Source organism: Dipodomys spectabilis, unplaced genomic scaffold, assembly GCF_019054845.1.
Source record: "Dipodomys spectabilis isolate Male_0828 unplaced genomic scaffold, ASM1905484v1 ptg000002l, whole genome shotgun sequence".
Taxonomy (NCBI): domain Eukaryota; kingdom Metazoa; phylum Chordata; class Mammalia; order Rodentia; family Heteromyidae; genus Dipodomys; species Dipodomys spectabilis.
The window spans coordinates 19709413-19728895 of NW_024870679.1; the positions used below are offsets into that span (position 1 = coordinate 19709413).

Consider the following 19483-nt stretch of genomic DNA (forward strand, 5'->3'; position numbering starts at 1 on the left):
GCTCAGTATTGCTTTGGCTATTTGGGATTTTTTTGTGCTTCTTTATGAGTTTTCAGTTGATGTTTTACCAGTTCTGTGGTGAAGGACATTGGAATTTTGATAGGGATCAAAATTTATATAATATTTTACAGTATGGCCATTTTCACAACATAAATCTGACCAATGTATGGAGGAGGTCTTTTTATCTTCTAATGTCTTCTTCAGTTTCTTTCTTCAGTATTTTATAGTTTTTCACTTTGGAAGTCTTTTACTTTCCTTGTTTAGCCTTATTGATAGAAAAGGAAGAAAGAGACCATGAAGCTGAGAGAGACATAGTGGAGGCAGAGAGAGGGGAAGGAATAAGCACAGCTTATGGAGTGGAGGGGTCCATGGGACACTGTGGCATTGGAGTACCACTAGGACAGAGATCATGGAAGCCTTGTAGCTCAACAAGTTTACTCTCATGTGGGAGCTACCTGGTACCCAAACCTTGGCTTTTAAAAATGTTACAATCTTTCAGATATTCATTTGTAAAGATCACTCTGGCTAATCTGTAGGAAATGGATAGGAGAAAACCAAAATTGCTGGAATGTAAGAGCAGCAGTGTACATGGACAGAGCTCAGACCACAGTTCTAAATCTTCTTCCTTCAGATATTTCTATGAATTTCTCCTATCTCTTGCAAATTTAGCTGTGTGGATGAAATAATAGCCTTTCCAGCTTGTAGGCTTCTTAATGAAACATATCAAGTCTTTGCTTGGTTGGGAGTGCCTAAGGTAATGATGACTAAAATAGAAAAAATGAAATGACACCTAATGACATAAACATAGTCTGAGACCTAAAGTCATCTGTAGTGTAAATATTTTAGACTCCATTTTAAAAACAGAATTTAAACTTGTAAAGATGTGATTCTCAATGCCTCATCCACAAGGGTTCCAACTGTATTGCTATTGAGAGTAATGTAATTATTAATTGCCATCTAGGTCCCTTTGTTCCTCCAAAACCATGTTTACAAATTCTCTATTTCTTCTGTGCAACAATATGAGCAGTATGAAAGGGATTATATAACCCTCAAAACCTTTAGCTCTTCATAGAACAAATATGTAACTATTTACAGAATATTTCAACTCCATGAAATAAAATATTTCTTTTATTTCCATGAAGTAGAAATCCTTAGACTTTTTTTTTCTTTCCCTACATGATCCACTGTCCACCTTCTAATACTTAGAAGATTAGGGTTTTGTGATGGGCTGGAATGGTTTCTCTCATTTTCCTGTCACAAAACTCACTATTGCATCTGGTTTTAGGGACAGATTAGATATAGATTGGGATGCCACTTAGTCTACTTGGACAATTCAGTTAAAATTGTAAATTTGAGACTATATGTTTACAGGAAATCTTTTAGATGTTATGATTGCTTTATGATTACATCTGATAGTGATATGGTGGAGGAAATAAGGATGGAATATAAAATTGGATTGTGTAAAATGGATAATGAATGATTTTAAGATATAAATGTAACTGTGCTTTCTGTGGATATGGCAACTAACTAGCTATTTTAGCTAGTAACTGTAACTCTGCTTCTGCTATTTTCTGAACAATGCCAGTCCTAACCCAGCTGAACCATCATCACCCTTTGTTCTATTCCCCTGCTTCCCACTAGCAAAACCTTGGTGGGAAATTTAAACTTAAGGTGCAAATTGCTTGTAACAATTATTGCCTAAAATCAATACCCAACCTCCCCCTTTTCCCACCCCAGCCAAAAATGCTTAAAAGCCAATGTGGGCTAGCACTCAGGGGCCGTTTCTAAGGTTCTCGACTCCTGGCACCGCAGCACTTTTCGCTCAATAAAAATCTTCTACACTTTCACTGTGAACTAAGTGGTCTCAATGCATGTCCCCACTACAACAGCAATACAATTAATTGAACACATTGATTAAAAGAATGAACTTCTTTTTTTTTTTTATCTTTCTTTTTTTTTTTAATTTAATTTTATTTTATTTGAGAACATACTGTACAGAGGGGTTACAATTACATGGTCAGGATAATGCATACATTAAGAATGAACTTCTTTTTACAGTTATTTTTTTATTTATTTATTTTGTCTGGGCCAGGGCACTATCCCTCAGCTCCTCAAGAGCTCTACCACTTGAGCCACAGTGCCACTTACAGTTATTTCTTTCATTATGATAGGTTAGTAACTTAAGCTAGAATCCCTGGTTAACACTGAATAGACCAGAATTGTGTATACATCTTATTTTATTTTTTATGTTACCATACTGAGGGCTTGAGTGCAGGGCCTAGTGTTGTCTCCCAACTTTTTTTCCTGGAGGTTTGCATTCTACTGCATGAACCACGGCTCTATTTACTGCTTTTTATTAGCTAATTGGATATGTCTGCCTGTGTTGGTTTTGAACCATGTTTCTTAGATCTGAGTAGACAGGTTTACAATACAGGCTTGAGCCACTGATGCCCCCAACTCCACAGTCTCCTCTTCCTTTTCTTAGAAAATAGGCTTAGAGAAGTTAGTTGACTTGCCGAAGGCCACAAACTATCCGTGATAAATTTCAATCTCCATCACTTTGTAAACAGGGCATAATTATTACTCGTTAGAAAAATTTAACTTTCATGACCTTTTGCTGGGTAATCATAGGGCTGGAAAAAAATAAGGCATCGCTGAATTGAATTGCAGATGCTCTTCAGTAAAATCAAATATGAGATGGGAGCATACATGGTTAAGCGGCTGTTAATAGTTGCTCTAAGCACACTCATATCAGGAGCACAGAAATACTGAATGAATTTCTAAGCTACTCTTATTCCATTTAAAAATCATACCAGATGGCTGTAGGACAGATATCAGGAGCTGGCTTTCTGGAGGCACTTCCAACACCACAATTCAGTTCTCTTCACAGGCTAAAAAGACACCTGAGCCCCAGGTAAAATAAACGTCATACACTAAAGGTAAGGTTTCCTTCAATTGCTTTGGCTTTTTCCAACCTCCCCTTTAAAACAAAACGAGAACACTTCCAGACCTTTCTGGAATCAGTCTTGTTTTCTGTGGTGGATGAGCTTAGTTACGTTTTCCGGTAACTAAGCACAAGTGCTGCCCTTCAAATAAAACAAAGCCTTGAGGAAGGGAAAAGAAAATCACCTTGGTTCCGCCTCCAGACTTCCGCCGGTAGAAGCAGGCTAGGAGCCCGCTCTCCCGAGCAGGGACCAATCAACTACGCCGGCTGCGGGACGCCGGAAGGGGCGGGACAGGGGTTGCCAGAGAAGCCGCTCGCCGGTTACCAACACGGCGTTTATGCTACAACACCCCTTAGAAGGGCACTCTTGGTCCTCAAGCTGTTCAAGGAATCCTCCTGCTTCTGGCCTCCCGACGTCTGCCTCCATCCTTAGACTTTCACTCACTCTACGCTTCCCGTTTCCTCCCAGCTAACCCAGAAGGATATCACAGGTACACTGGGCGGCCTTCCCACACCCACCGCGGAACGTCACCCTCCGAGGACTCCTGGCCCTTCGTGGGTCGCGGCGGCTGACGTCACGGTGACGTGCTAACGCAGCGGCGGGGGTCGAGCCGCGGCGGGCCTTGTGGGGGGCGTGGGCAGGGTCCTGCTGGCGCCATGGGAACCGTTTGCCTGTCTGAGCGATTGCTTTGGCCGCCACCCTCGGAGGTTTGGGACTGGGGCGGGTCCAGGAATTGACAGTTGTGGCGACCCCCCGGGCTGTACCCCCTGGCGTGGCGTGTTTCTTGTGTTCACCCTCGGTGTACCCCAAAGAGGCGGCGGGTCGACTTGGCCCTGGGACTTTGGGGCCTGTGTTAGCGAGAGGTGGGCTTGTCCAGTGCAAACCCCAGATGAGGGCTGAGCTTCAGAAATAATACTGCCTAATCCCTTGTTTCTTTTTTTTCAAGCATCTAACAAATTAAATTCCAGATTCAGAGAAGCCCTGCAGCAATTTAAAGTGAGGCACGTGCCACTGGAGTCCCCAGGAAAGAAGTCCTCTTCCAGGATTCCTGATTATTTTTCTGTAGACGTTTGTGATGCGATAAAGGAGAAGTACCGGGTTTAAGTGGTCTAAGTCACAGCTCTCTCGCTAGGTTTTCCCTGTACCTACCTCACTCTGAATCCTCCTCATTCTTTGACCAGAACAATTTTAATCTTTTGAGTATAATTGGAATTTGTGAGTGGTATTAAAGACCTGACTGTATTAAGTAAAGTTTGTACATTGCTTTGTGTGGTGTGGATCTTTATATTCACTCATATATTAGTATCTCATGGTTTTTAGTTCAAAACAGCCCCACCAGTTCTTGTGATTTTGGGCAAACCAGTTCTAAGAGGAAACCTTGTTTCCCTTTGCCTATAGGTACTAGATGCTACTAGCACCTCTAGAAAGCTTTTTGTGAGATGATATAAATTGCTAAGTAAGTGACAAAAGTAGACATCAAGTTGAATGAAAACTTTTATTTGGTAAAGAATATTGACTTTATTTGTGACTACATGGTATTCTAAACATCTTTGGTACTGTCTTCGTGAGTAGTTGGTCTGTACAGATTGGCCCACTACAGGTCAGCAGTGTCCTGCTGAATAAAAACATGGTTTGTTCATCCTTATAGCTATTTAAGATCCCTTTGGAGGCTGCCACTGTCTTAGGTAATTTTCGAAGCAGAAAGTGTTAGGTATATTTGCTCTTACAGAGTTAGTAGCAAATTTAAACAAAAGCTAAAACATGAACACTCTTTTTTTTTTTTTTCAAGTAAGGGGTAGGTTTATTCATCGTTCAGGCTGGCACCAGGCCATCTTGGTCCTCCACATGGTGGGGAAAGGCCTGGGAAAGAGAGCGAGCTGGGAGAGAGAGAGAAAGAGAGAGAGCTGGGGAAAAGAGCTAAGAGAGAGCTAGAAAAGAGAGAAAATAGCTAGAAAAGAGAAGAGCTAGATAAGAGCAGAGAAACATGAACACTCTTGATTGTGAAAATTAGTTATTTAGGGTTCTTGATAGGCTGGAGTTTTCACTACAGTAGCTTTGAGAAGGGAAATCCCACCTTAGGCCTTGAAGTGTACATGTTCTGTATTGGTTCAGACATTTTGCTGTTAGTGTTCCCCCTATACTCCCTCATTATAGCTCCTTTAAAGATTCCCTTTTTTTTCATTGTAGAACGTTATAGCTAGTTATTCAAGTTAATAATCTTTTTGTATCAGAAAAAGTTATTTCCCAATTTTTGCTTTTACTCAGAACATGATTTAGCTTTTACTCAGAACATTAAAAAAATTTTTTTTTACCCTCTGGTCATTTTCCCTCTCCCACTATTCCCAAGTTTCCTATACTTTCTTTTCTTTTATGAAATGTTACGATACCATAGTTACCTTTTACATGCATTTTGACTAGATAGCAGAATAGTGGGAGAGGGAGAAAACAAAAGCAGCATTCCAACAACTTTATGATCCTTGTAAAGTATTTCATGGTTTTTTTTTTTTTTTTTCCCAGAGAGACTGTGTGCTTTTGTTTGAAGTCTTTTTCAAAAATCAATGTTAGGGGAAACAAAAGTCTGAAGGATTCATACCTTTTTTTCCTCCAGAGAAATTAGTTGTATTTGTATGATGTTGGTCTGTTTACGTAACAGTGATTGAGAGGCTAAGAGGTCATCATTAGATTTTCTTTTTCTCTGACCATTGCAGTATCATTGTCCTTGAACAGCTATCTGTCAAACACATGTTGGCCACAATGACCAAAAATGGCTGAATGAATGTAGCTACATCAGCATACTCCATGAACACTTCTGGGAAAAGATTTAAATATATGCATTTTTGGTAATGTTATTCTTACATAGGATACTAATTTCTTCAAATAATTTCTCAAAGACATTTTTTGGGAGGGTGTGGGCCTCAGTCATAGGGCTTGAACTCTGGGCCTGGGCGCTGTCCTTGAGCTCTTCAGCTCAAGGCGAGCACTCTGCCACTTGAGTCAAGGTACCACTTCTGGTTTTCTGGTGGTTAATTGGAGATAAAGAGTCTCACGGACTTTGCTGTCCTCAGATCTCAGCATCCTGAGTAGCTAGGATTAAAGGTGTGAGTCACCATCGCCCAGACTTTTAAAGACTTAAAAAAAAAAAATTAGTAATCTTTAAGGATTTGGTTATTACATAAGTTTGCAGAATAGACATCTTTGTTTCATAAACAAGTTCTACAGAAGCACAATACTTTTGTCAATTGGCAGTGTATTCCACATAATTAAAACATTTTATTGCAAAACATCTGCTTCATAAAAATATACATTTGTCAATTAAAATGATAATATGTTTTGCAAAGGTAGGTTTTTGTTTTTTGTTTTTGAGACACAGTCTTGCTGTGTAGCCTGTGTGGCCTAGGATTTGCAATTCTCTTGCCTCAGGCTCCTGGAGTGTTGCAATTATAAGCAAAGTATATATACTACAGAAAATATATTTTTGTTTAGTATACATATATGTTTGTCTATAGAATTATAACAACACAGAATTAGTGATGTGCCATTGAGCCTCTGAATATTTTTTTCTCCTTGTCATTTCTCAGCTTTTTGGCTAAGATCAGGCATAGTATCTAAGTAATCTTTGTCCTTGAGAATATAGTTACTGATACTTTCTGTGGAAGTATCTGAGACTTACATATTTCATTCACTGTACTTTAAAAGCTCTGTAATGAAAGCTTTATAGAATGTTGGGCTAGATATCATTTTTAGATCTCTGTTATTTTCCCAATGACTTAACTGTGTTTGCTTATTCTTTAAGATAATCACAACTATAGATGAAGAAAAAAATTTTGGTCTTAAAATTTTATCTTGTGATAAACCTTTTAAAATAGTTGTGTATATGGCTGCCATTAGCTCCCAAAGCCAAGTAAGAACTTATTTAAAATAATGATACTAAACCAGATCTCAGCCTGCAAAATATGTTATGTAAACTGAAGCTTCTTATATTCTTAGGCTGTTTTAAGGTTTTATGATATAGGAACAATTTTCTTTTAATCCTAAAATGATGAAACAAAGTATGAATAAGAAAGAATGCAGTCTATTAATCATATTTACTGAGGGCTATAAACTCTAGATTCTCTCCTCTGATTATTGTTTAATCTAATTAAGCTCTTAGTGTTTAGCATTCAATTATAAATAAGACATTCCTTTTTTTGCCAAATGTCAGTAGTTCATTCTTCTTTGCTATTCAGGATGCTGAGATCCGTAAGATGACACTAAGAGTCAGCCTTGACAAGAGTTTGTGCTTCTTCATCTCTGAAATAACCAGCAGAAAACAGAGTTAGAAACATCTCTCAAGAAGTAGAGCACCAACAGGAGGACCAAAATTCAAACTCCAGTAGCATTTAAAAAAAATCTTGCAATTTCCAATCTACAGAAACATAATTTAAAGGTAAAAAACAGTTCCTTTCTAAGAGGCCGTAGCTATTGCATATAAATAAATTTGCTCTGACTTACTTGATTTGTGTATGTGCAAATATTTTAAATTCCTCTAGACTATAAATAGCCCAAAGTATCATATTGCCCTTGTGATGCTTCATGTTTTCTGCAGCCAAGAGGATCAACTTAAGCTATATGATAGTTAGCAGTTCCATTTGGATTTCAGCTTCTGGCATTTAAAAAACATGAGGATATTCATTGACTTATATCCTAAACATTTGTCTCTGCAGCCTACACAATATTCACACAAAATTAATACATTTTTACAATTTGAGAAGTTTTTGAATTGCTAATTAAATTTGAATAATTTTAAACCTGCAACTTCATATTCTACTTAAAATATTAAAAAATTTTATTTTTATTTTTAAGTTTTGTTTTTCTAAAGTTGAGGTACAGAGGGGTTACAGTTACATAAGTCAGGAAATGAGTGTATTTCTTTTTGTACAATGTCACTCCTTCCCTCTTGGTCTCTGTTTCCCATCCCACCCACAAGTTGTATAGTTCATTTTCAACATAGTGTACCACTGTAGCATTTGTTCACCCTTTGTCCCTCCATTTCTGTGCACCGCCCCTCTTGGCTTCCCAAAGATGGATAAAGGAGACAAAAACAAAAACAGCAACAACGAATAAAGCCTCATTACCATTTCTTTGAGTTTATTTTGATAAATATTATTTCATATGATCAGAAGTACATAAGCATTGCACCTTTGTATTCCTTCACTGAGTATCCTTGAGATCATGATTATTTGAAAACAATGCAAAAAAATTCTTGAATATAATCTGTGATTTTGTTTGAGCATAAAATTAAGTCAGGAAAATACATTGTGAAAATATAGCCTTGGTAGTTGATAAAGGTCAAACTCACTACTAAATTGGAACAGGGTCGAAGAAATTTATAGACATTCACATTTAAGAAGACATCTTTATGTTTGAAAGAAAACAGATTCTTTCTTAAAGTTTGGACGTCATTTATCTATTTTTATTATTCCCAAAGAAAGACTATCCAGGAATAGGGATGAATCAATTTAGTTTGGAAAAGGCTAATTTCAAAAGGATAACCTGTCTTCTTTGTAGCACGTATCAAATGCATTTAAAAGTATGTTTAATTTGTACAGTTCTAGGCATGAATACCATGTTTCTTACTGAATGAGCATGTAATCTGAGTATCTTTGTTAATTCTGTTTGTGTGTTTTTTTTCTCAATTGGATGAGATACAGTACTAAAAGTATAATACTTCAAGAAATAGACTAATAAAGATTTCTATTTTCATAATTATGTAGAGACTAACAAGCCTTTTGGAAACAGTATATGGAAATTGGCAATTGATCAGTGTGCTATGAAATTTTGGTCTATTTTTAGTGTAACAGTGAGTAGTAGTTAAAATTTTGATCTTTGAAATGTGCTTTTACATCAAAATTTGAGTCTTTATGTTATATCATAGGGTAATGAGAGGAAAAAAGGTCTACTGAAATGATGTTTAATAACTAAAATTTTTCCTAAATTTCAGTTTCTGTGGAGAAGTTACTGAATCTATTTACTGAATTTATGGAGACATTTACCAATGATGGTAGTCATTCCAAAGAGCATTTGCAATTTTATGCCAGTGATGGACATATCAGCAGGTATTGTCATCATTATTTGGGGAAGTCTAGTTTTCTGATTTTAGTATGTTATGTTTTGTCCATAATATGTATTCTTTCAAAGTATCTTTTACAAATTTAGCAATTATCTTTAAAATATATTTATTTAATCCAACTACAAATATATTAATTTTGCAGAATTTAGTTTTTTCAGGTTTTTCAGACTAAGTCTCTTTATTCCATAGCTCAGGCTAGCCTCCAACTTGAGATAACCCTGCCTTTACCAATGAGTGCTAGAAATAACAGGTATAAGCCACCTTGTTGTCGTTGTACTTGTGTATCTTAATGATGGAATGGTAAAGCCTGTTTAAGAATTTATAAAGTAAATCTTTTTAACTCAGATAATGTAACAATGTAAGGAAGTATTCATTGTATATACACCATAAAATTGAGAACTGTAAGGGATGGGGTAGGTTGAAGGGGGTAAAGATGTTGAAGTGATGACACAGGTCAAGGTGCATTGTACACATAAACTGTTTTGCTAACTGACAAAAAAATTAATACATGCCCTAAAAGTAAGAGAAGTGGTGGGTTGGGAGGGGTGGGTGAGAATGTTGAAAGGGGTGATATTGATCAAGATGCACTGTGTTCATAGACTGCTTCAGTGAATGGCAACACCTTTGTCTAACTACATAAAGATAATAAAATATTCAAAAAATAACAAGTTAAACAAGAAATGTACTCACTTCCTTACTTATGTAACTGTAACCCCTCTGTACATTACCTTACAATAAAGGAAAAACAGCTAGAAAAAATATGGGTATTAGATGTATAGCTGATGGGGCTGGGAAGGTGGCTTGGTGGTAGAGCGCTTGCCTTGCATGCCTGAGGCCCTGGGTTTGATTCCTCAGCACCACATAAGCAAAAAGAAAAAAGTTGGAAGTGGCGCTGTGGCTCAAGTGGTAGAGCGCTAGCCTTGAGCTGAAGAGCTGAGGACAGCACCCAGGCCCAGAATTCAGGCCCCACGACCAGACCCCCCCCAAAAAAAGAAGTATAGCTGATGAATACTAATATACTGTCCTTTGGGATATTGCTGTATAGCAAATATTTCTTATATTTTTTTAAGTTTTTTTTATTGTGAAAATACTGTACAGAGGGGTTATAATTACATGGGCAAGATAATGAGTACATTTCTTATCAAGCATTGTAGCCTCCTCCTTTGTTTCCCCTTCCCATACCATCCTCCCCGCCCTCCCACCCCCCCACCCAACCGTCCTCCCTCCCCCCCCCCTCACCAAAGTTGACCCATTACAACAATGAGACGTACAAGTCGTATGTCGAAAACGAACTTTACAACTTTGGTGTATTTTACTTTTTTAAAATGAGAAATACACTCATGTATATGAATCATTATTCCACTAAATAGTAATCTTTAAATACCAATCATGTCATTATTGATAATATAGTCCAGCTAGTTTACTTGTTATGAATGAAATGTTTTATTTGTAGTAATTCCTGACTTTCTGTCTACTGTTTTTTTTCTTTTTTCTTTTTTTGTTGCTGGTATTGGTGTTTGAATTCAGGGCTTGGGCACTGTCCCTTCTCTTTATTGTTCAAGGCTGTCACTCTGTCCCTTGAATTACAATTGTACTTCTATTTTTTTGCTGGTTAATTGGAGGTATGAGTCTCATGGACTTTCTTAACTCACCTGCTTTGAACAGTGAGCCTCAGATCTCCTCCTCCTGAGTGTTTAGGCTATCAAGTGTGTACCTGGCTGTCCATTGGTTTATTGATGGACAGTTTTTTGTCTTAGTTTTCTCTGCCCTTTGCTTTAACCTAGTGATGCTTAAGAACAAAATCTACATGACATAGCTGGGAAGATTACATCAATTATTACTGTTGATATAAAATGTTGTAAAGAAAACAAATAGCTTCCAACCAAAATTTCAGATAATTTGGGGCTAAACCTTTCACAGGAACATTTTAAATTAAATCCTTGTCAAACTGGGGGCAGGATTGACAAGTATTTTATCAGCACATGCTCCAAACCTTTCAAATGATTTTGGGATATTGATAAACTTTCCTACTTCAACATCTCACTCAATTCTTCTCTAACATCTGCTATTCCCAGAAGTTAAGTAAATGTTAAAACCTTGTTTCTGAGTTAAAAGTTTTGTCAGATCGTTCTATAATTTTGGGTATGTGCTGATAGGGACAGGTCAAGACTTCCTTGTGGCTCATGAGGATTGAGATGGTAGTATCCAGCTGAACATAAGTAAGAAGACTATAGTTTCGACTTTTAAAATGATAATAGATACGTTCTGAAACTGAATGTGAAGGATTTTAGATACCTGGAGGATTGCTTTAGCTTTGGTGTTGCATTTGTTTTGAGAATGTTTTCATGGTTTAGAAAGGCATATCTTTTAAATAAGTAGTAAGTGAATGAAGGAAAGGAAAAAAGATCTATACATTAACAGATTCATTTTACAAATCAAAATATTTATATTAGCCTTTTTTTCTTTTTTCTTTTTTTTGGTCATGGGGCTTGAACTATGGTTCTCAGTGCTGTCCCTGAGCTCTTGGGTTCAAGGCAAGCACTCTGTCACTTGAGCCACAGTACCACTCCTGGTTTTCTGGTGGTTAATTGGAGATAAGAGTCTCATGGAATTTCCCCCCTGGGTTGGCTTTGAACCATGATCCTCAGATTTCAGTCTTCTGAGTAGCTGGGATTATAGGTGTAAGCCATTGGTACCCAGCTATCTTTTTGTTTTAATAAAAGTTATTCTGTGTGTAGAAACTATATAGAAAAACTGCATAGAAATTGTATATAGAAACTGTATAGAAAAACTATTCTGTGTATGGATGAAATACACACATCTAGGAAAAATGCCCACATTTTCAGTGACAATTTCTTAGCATATTTTGCAGAGCAATTGATTGATCTATAATAGTTAATTTGTGGTATATTTATATAAAAATGTAACTCATTTTTTATGATTGATTTAACTTGGATTTTTTTTTCACTTGTAATCAGCCTGAATCAAGACTTCTTAAATGAAAAGACTGGATTGAAGGCAACACTTAAGGAAGCTGAGCTGGCAGCCTGTTCTGTAGAATTACTTTTGCCATTATTTAAGAACACCGTTGAAGGAATCTGTATAGACAATGTGAGTATTTGATTTACAAACATTTAAAAATGTAAAACTACCATAGTTATAAAAGCATTAACTGAGGTCTCATTCTAAGTAAGTGTGTTCATATGTGACAATTTAATACCCAAGTGGTATTTATAATGTTCTTTATTCCTGTATCAATAACTGTAATTCTTTCCATAAAGGAAACATATTTTAGTGATTGACTTACTTGGTCTTGAACTTAAGAATAATCTTAGAATAAAACTTTCTGGGTGGAATTAAAGTCAATCGTATTATTTGGAATAATTTTAAAACATACCATACAAGTTTGAGTTAAGGACCAAAATAAATTATATTCTATAATCCTTAGAATAAATACTGAACTGTGTTTAGAATGTAGGTCTTAGTTATTATTTTATTGATCATGCAACAGATCCTACCTACTATTAATAAAGTTGGAATATTTACTATTACTTTATGCAAAAGAATGACTTAGTTACTAGACAAACTATTATTTGATACTACTATATTTTAGAATGTTTTACTTAATGCTATGTATTAAAATATGTTCTTATATTTTATCAGCCTAACCTTTCTACATCCAGTTTGAAGATTTCTGAACAGAAGAAAATATTAACAAAAGAATTAGATACTTTTAAACGTGTACAACTGGCCTTAGAACATTTTAGAAAGACAGACTACAAACAAGTAAGACTTGACCCTATATACTCATTTAATACTAAGTTTCTCACTTGAAAGAAACTTGATTTTTCTATCCATAAAAAATTAAATATTTGTGTATTTGAAGTGGAAATAATTCTTTGAATTTTTGTTAGAAATGTTAATCATTATACTTTTACTTTTTTTTTGTTTTTTTGTTTGGTCATGGGGCTTAAATTCTGGGCCTGGGCACTGTCCCTCAGATCTTCAGCTCAAGGCTAGTGCTTTACCACTTGAGTCACATGATACTTCCAGTTTTCTGGTGTTTTATTCGAGATAAGAGTCTCTTGGACTTTCCTACCCAGGTTAGCTTTGAACTGCAGTCCTCAGATCTCAGTCTCCTGAGTAGCTAGGATTATAGGCCACCAGTAGGCACCAGTGAGCTACCAGTGCCGGGCTTTCTCTTACTTTTAATGTTTGACAAATAGCTTTACATAAAACAAACATGTTTTTATAGAAAATGTATTTTCATTTCCTGTCCAACAAAATACATTAAACTATATCCTATCCAATTAAAATATATTTCAGTTTTCATAATTTGTTGTATTTCATGTAGCTGATTAGCTGGTTACAATAAAATAAACACTTTTAGAGCTTTAACTCTATGTATACTAAACTTATACATGCATAATTTTGTTGTTTCTCTTTTTGGAGGTGTTGGTGATTGAACCCAGCCCTGATGATTGAATTTAGGACCCTTCCCCCATGTTTGCTAGGCAGATGCTTTAACACTTGAGCTATGCCTTCAGCCCCTTTTTCCATTGCTTATTTTCTAGGTAGAGTGTTTCTTTATAAAAAGTCCAAGTTGAGCTGGGTGCTGGTGGCTCATGCCTGTAATCCTAGCTACTTAGAAGGTTGAGATCTGAGGATCATGGTTCAAAGCCAACCCAGGCAGGAAAATCCATGAGACTCTTACCTCCAATTAACCATCAGAAAACCAGAAGTGGTGTTGTGGCTCAAGAGGTAGAGCACTCGCCTTGAGCTGAAGAGCTCAGGGACAGCGCTGAGGCTGAGTTCAAGCCCCACAACCGAACAACAACAACAAAAAGTTCAGGTTGGCTGGGCTGTGATTCCCTGTGTCACCGATCACTAATGCATGCACTGCACCCATTCTGGGCTTTTCTCATGGCTGGGTTAACAGACATATTGTACATTTCCCATTCAGTGATTGAAATGATAGTTTTTCAAACTGTTATGCATAGGTTAGCTTCAAACTGCAATCCTCCAATCTCTGCCTCTTAAGTAGTTAGGATTATAGACTTGGGCCACTCTATCCAATTCACATACATGTATTTTTAAATTAAAAAAGTTAGTTCATAAAAGACATTTTACATGTTGATACATTCTAGTGCTTTGATGGCTGATAAAAATACATAAAATACTTAAACATAGCTCCTCAAATATCTATTGTCTTTCCGTGATGAAACTTAAAAGTTTTATCTTCTGCCTTTTTGAATTGTATATACTACATTATTATCTATAGTCATACCAGTTACTACAATAGCATACCAGAATTACTTATTCCAACTAAAACTTAATACCCGTTGGGTAGTCTTTACCTATCCTCCCTCCCTATTACTCTCCCCCCCAGCCTCTGGTAACCACCATTCTACACTCAACTTCTAGGAAATCAACTTTTATATTTTATATATGAATGAGGTCATGTATTTGTTTCTAAGCCTGGCCTATTCTAGTGAAGTATGTATCTCTATTGCCATTTATGCTGTGGTGAATGAAAGTCTCATATATTTTTAATAGCTAAACAGGATTCCTTTATATATATGTTCACATTGTCTTTATCCATTCATTAGTTGATGAACAGTTACGTGGTTTCCATTTCCTGGCTATTGTGAATTGTGCTGCACTTAATTTAACATGGCAGGTATCTCTTTGGCATACTGATTTCACTTTCTTTGGATATATACCTATGAGTAGGATTGCTGGATTACGTGGTAGTCTGAGTTTTGTCGTTGTTGTTGTTACTGCTCCCTGATACTTCAAAAAAATTGCAGAGTGGTTACAGTTATATAAGTCAGGTAATGAGTATATTTCTTGTTTTCTTTCTTTCTTTCTTTTTTTTTTTTTTGCTAGTCCTGGGGCTTGAACTCAGGGCCTGGGTACTGTTTTCAATCTTCTTTTGCTCAAAGCTAGCACTCTACCACTTGAGCCACAGTGGCAATTCTTGCTTTTTCTGTGTATGTCGTTCTGAGGAATCTAACTGAGGGTTTCATGCATGCTAGGCAAGCACTCTACCACTAAGCCAAACTCACAGCTACATTTCTTTTTGAACAGTGTCACCCCTTCCCTCGTTTTCTCCTAGCCTTCCTATCCCCTAAGTTGTATAGTTCATTTCCAGCATAAAATCTGATTTTTTAAGGAACCTAACTCCTCACTGTCTTTGCTAATTGTTGTACTAATTTACATTCTTACTATGAAAGAATTTCCTCTTTTTTCCCATATTCTTGCCTAACACCTTGTTATATTTTTATTTTTTGATAATAGCTATTTTTACTGGAGTGAAGCAATACTCATTATGGTCTGAATGATGAGATGTTGAGCATTTTTTTCATGTACTTGTTGGCTGTTTGTATGTCTTTTTTTTTTTTAGGTGAATTCACTTAGACCTATTATCCATTTTAAAATAGTTTTATATGTACATGTAAATACACTTTTGTATGAAAAGAATGCATAGCTTTTTCATATGCTCAAGCAGGAGCCTGTCCATCAATGTTGGAATTTATAATTTTGCTTAATCATAAATAGCACTGCATTGAACCCATTTTGTAAATTAATTTTTTTGTGTGATTAAAAAAAAAAACCAAAACTGCTGCTGGGTGCTGGTGACTCATGCCTGTAATCCTTGCTACTAAGGAGGCTGAGATCTAAGGATCACAGTTCAAAGCCAGAACAGGCAGGAAAGTACGTGAGACTCTTATCTGCAATTAACCACGAGAAAACCAGAAGTGGCGCTGTGGCTCAAGTGGTAGAACACTAGCCTTGATCTGAAGAGCTGAGGGACAGTGCCCAGGCCCAGTGTTCAAGTCCCACAACTGACAAAAGAAAAAATAATTCTTTTGTTGGCTTATAATTTCTGATGAATTATTTGGGATTTAGAAAATTAGTTGTATAAATTATGGGCAAATATATTTTGGAACATACAGTCTAAACTTTCTGATAACTATTCTAGAAATTTGTACTATATGTAGTAGTTGTCCATGTGAATTTTTTGAATGATATTTGTTCTACTTTGTTTTTCTGTTTTTGTGGTCTGTTTCTACAATTTGAATTCAGGGCTTGGGCACTATCCATAAGCTGTTTTGTTCAAGGCTAGCACTGAAATACTTGAATCACAGTTCTACTTCTAGCTATTTTGGTGGTTAGTTGGAGATAAGAGTCTCATGGACTTTCTTTTTTTATTTTTAATGTAGAAAAATAAAGTTTTTGTACATTGATTTAAAACCTTCTTTCTTCACAGGCAGGAGATAATTTACCCAGCATGTTGTTAAAGAACCTAACTGATAATGAAAGTGAAAATATTGTAAGTTTTTCTTTTACTTTATATCTGTTCTTTTCTTTTCTCCCCTCCCTCCCTTTTTCCCTCCCTTTCTTCTACCCCCCTCTATTTCTCTGATTATTTGTGTGTCAGCCATTATTATTCAAGTTGTGAAATTTCTAATTCTTATATTTGCTGCAGAATCTTAAGAAGAAGGTTCTGGAAAAGGAATCATATATTCAAGAACTCTCATGTTTATTTCAGAATGAAAAGGTTAGTAAAGTTTGAGCTTTGGACTTAACTTGTCAGATTTTCTTAATATTGACTCCCTCATTCCTTCTTCCCATCCTGGTTCCATATCCTCAGAAATATATGCAGGAAAGGCTTTTGTTAGTTTAGATTATATGTGTATTTTATGTTGATGTATTAGATTTCTCTATATTTAAGGGTTTTAGTCAGGACAGTTGGCATAAGTTATTACAAATTAGGAACTCTGCATAAATTTGTATTGTTTTACAGTTTGGGAACAGATTAAGGAATTTGGGTGTTTGTAAGAGAATGTTAGACCTGTCCAGAGCTGTACATAGGAGGATAGATGGGAAGTTTTACAAAGATAATTATCAGGAAGTATTAAGTAAAATGTAGATAGTAGAGAAAATGTGCTTGTACAAGAAATGCATTTGTAGTTGGACAGTAATTTATATAAAGTAAACTTTGCTTTTTATCATTGTTTTAGTTTCTAAATGGAGTAAAACTAATGACATTTTATTGTAAAACAAATAACATTTTATTGTTTCTTCTCTTTTACAGGCTAATGCTTTGAAAGTAAACCGCTTTTCTCAGTCAGTGAAAATAGTACATGATCGACTACAGGTCCAGATTCATAAAAGGGAAGCAGAAAATGATAAATTAAAAGACTACATAAAGGTTTTAAATATTTATTCATTTTTATAGTTTAAGTGAAATTAATAAAACTGTAAAGCCCTTCCTTCATTGTGGAATGTGGTAATTATGAAAGAATTTGAGTCCTGCCATAGGACATAATTTATATTAAAGGTAAATCTTAGTAGAAAATTTCAAGATCTTCCTAAAATTTAGGTTCAGATCAATATATCAAATGATATCTCTTTTTAATACCAATTTAGGAAGGATTTGTAGTGATTGATTTACCTTAAATATCTTTCTCTTGATACAGTTAAGTTTCCTGAGAATAATTTATAATAACTAGAAAGCAAAAGCTGAGTGCTGGTGGCTTATCCCTGTGCTTGTAGCTACTTGGTAGAGTGGGATCTGAGTATTGTGATTTGAAGCTAGCCCTGGGCAGGAAAACCCACAAGACTCTATCCCAATTAACTACCAAAAAAGCTGGAAGTGGTAGAGTACCGGCCTTGTGCAAAAAAGTTCAGGGATAGCATCCAGACCCTGAGTTCAAGCTCCGGGACTGGTACAAAGCTGAAACAAAATGAGTAGAAAACAGAAATAAAGAAATAAAGCAAGAAATAAAAAATATCACAAAACACTGAAACTGCTGCCAACCATCTGGCATAAATTAATTCAATTTCATTTCTGTGTCTTTAGATACATAATCTCACACATTCCTAATGGACAGGCAGTAAAATTTAAAATTAATCTAGCCTTGATACTCAAATAATTGAGTAATTTCCTTTGCAACAGGACAATCAAGGGAAATTTTTTGGTTTAATTGTGCTTTTGCAGTCAAAGTCAACTTTAAGGATTTGAGATGACTGCCATGTATTGAAACCTAACTGGATCCAGTGTTTTGCCAAAGGAAAAGAAGCAATATTTCTACTTTCATGGCAATGCACAGACTGAGAGCCTCTTAAGCATGAGGCCTTCTATTAGATTTTTGCTTGTTTATCCTCCTGAATCATAGCACATATCTACAACCTGTAGCACACATTTTAACACTGTGCTCAGGTTAAAATTTAGTTTTTTCTTTGACAGCATTTGCCCTTAATCAAATATATCGAAGATGTAAACTTTGCCCTTTGTTCTGCTCCATGTTCTTTGAAGCACTGTCCTCTATAGATTCCCTGTATACTTTGCATGCTGAGTGCTAATCCACTGCAGATGAAAGGTGTTTGGTATAGCAGTGCTTAGTGATAGTGAATAGTGAAAGGGAATAGTGGTGAGCTAACCTGTCTGATAGTCATCTACCACTGCTTAACTTACAGTTTAAATAATGTCCTCATATAGCAATTGGGAACATTTTTAAGAATATAGTTCCTTCAATTTATAAGTGCAATATGGAAATATAGAATGTGTTTTATTTTTTGGCTGGGATTTGAACTCAGGGTCTGTTTACTAAGCTGACACTCTACCATTGAGCCAAACCTCCCACCATAGGGTCTGACTTCCCATCCAAGCTCATACTTAGACTGTAATCACCTACTTTAGGCTTTCTATGATTGCTGGAATCACAGTTGCAAACTACTGTGTCCTGCTCCCTCCATGGAGGTGGAATATTGAGGACTTTTCTGCTTGAGCTGGCCTGAACTGCAATCTTCTCAATCTCAGCTTCTCACATAACTTGGATTTCTGACATAAGCCACTTGAGCCTGGCTTTTTAAAATGATTTTTAAAAGGCAATTTTAACAGCTATTTGGAGAAAGAACATAAGAAAGAACCCAGACATTTTGCTGTGATAGTCTAATACTGAGGTCAATTGCTTTTCAAAAGTAGAAATGATTGGATAAAATGCTTTACTTATTTTTCTACTATTTTTTTCCATATGCACTTTTAGAATTTAAAGCATTAAGTAATCAGGGGTAACAGTTTTGATTTTAGATTTTAACAATTTTACTCCATTTCTTTTTGAAAGCAAAAATACTCAGACTTGGGTTGATGGTACACACTGGCAATCCCAGCTATGTGGGAAGCAGAGATGTTGGGATTGAGGTTAGAGTCTGCCCTCAGACAAAAAACAGTAGATTCTATTTGAAAAATAAACTAACAGCAAAAAGAGCTAAGATTATGACTCAAGTGGTAGAGTGCTTAGTGCAAGGTCTTGAGTTTAAACCCTAGCCCATTAATAAACAAACAAATAAAAATTTATATTGTAATTCTTTGAGAACTACTCCAAAGATATTTTAAACAGTTTTTCCCAGTCTTTGAAAT

General features: G+C 36.0%; 1 protein-coding gene across 7 annotated transcripts in view; it reads left to right on the top strand.

Annotated features, from left to right (window-relative positions):
* Positions 1-3236: 3236 nt before the first annotated feature.
* Odf2l (outer dense fiber of sperm tails 2 like) overlaps positions 3237-19483 on the top strand; it is a 41355-nt gene continuing 25108 nt past the window's right edge. For 3 of the 7 annotated variants that reach the window (XM_042682982.1, XM_042682930.1, XM_042682973.1), the window contains exons 1-8: positions 4864-5785; positions 7172-7371; positions 8926-9040; positions 12033-12165; positions 12718-12840; positions 16328-16390; positions 16547-16618; positions 17156-17272. In XM_042682982.1, the coding sequence (XP_042538916.1) occupies positions 8964-9040; positions 12033-12165; positions 12718-12840; positions 16328-16390; positions 16547-16618; positions 17156-17272 (585 nt within the window). In that variant the 5' untranslated portion in view covers positions 4864-5785; positions 7172-7371; positions 8926-8963. Of the gene's footprint in view, positions 3436-4863; positions 5786-6082; positions 7372-8925; positions 9041-12032; positions 12166-12717; positions 12841-16327; positions 16391-16546; positions 16619-17155; positions 17273-19483 lie in introns of those variants that run through there. The other 4 variants (XM_042682940.1, XM_042682949.1, XM_042682966.1 and 1 more) reach the window with 4 other exon arrangements.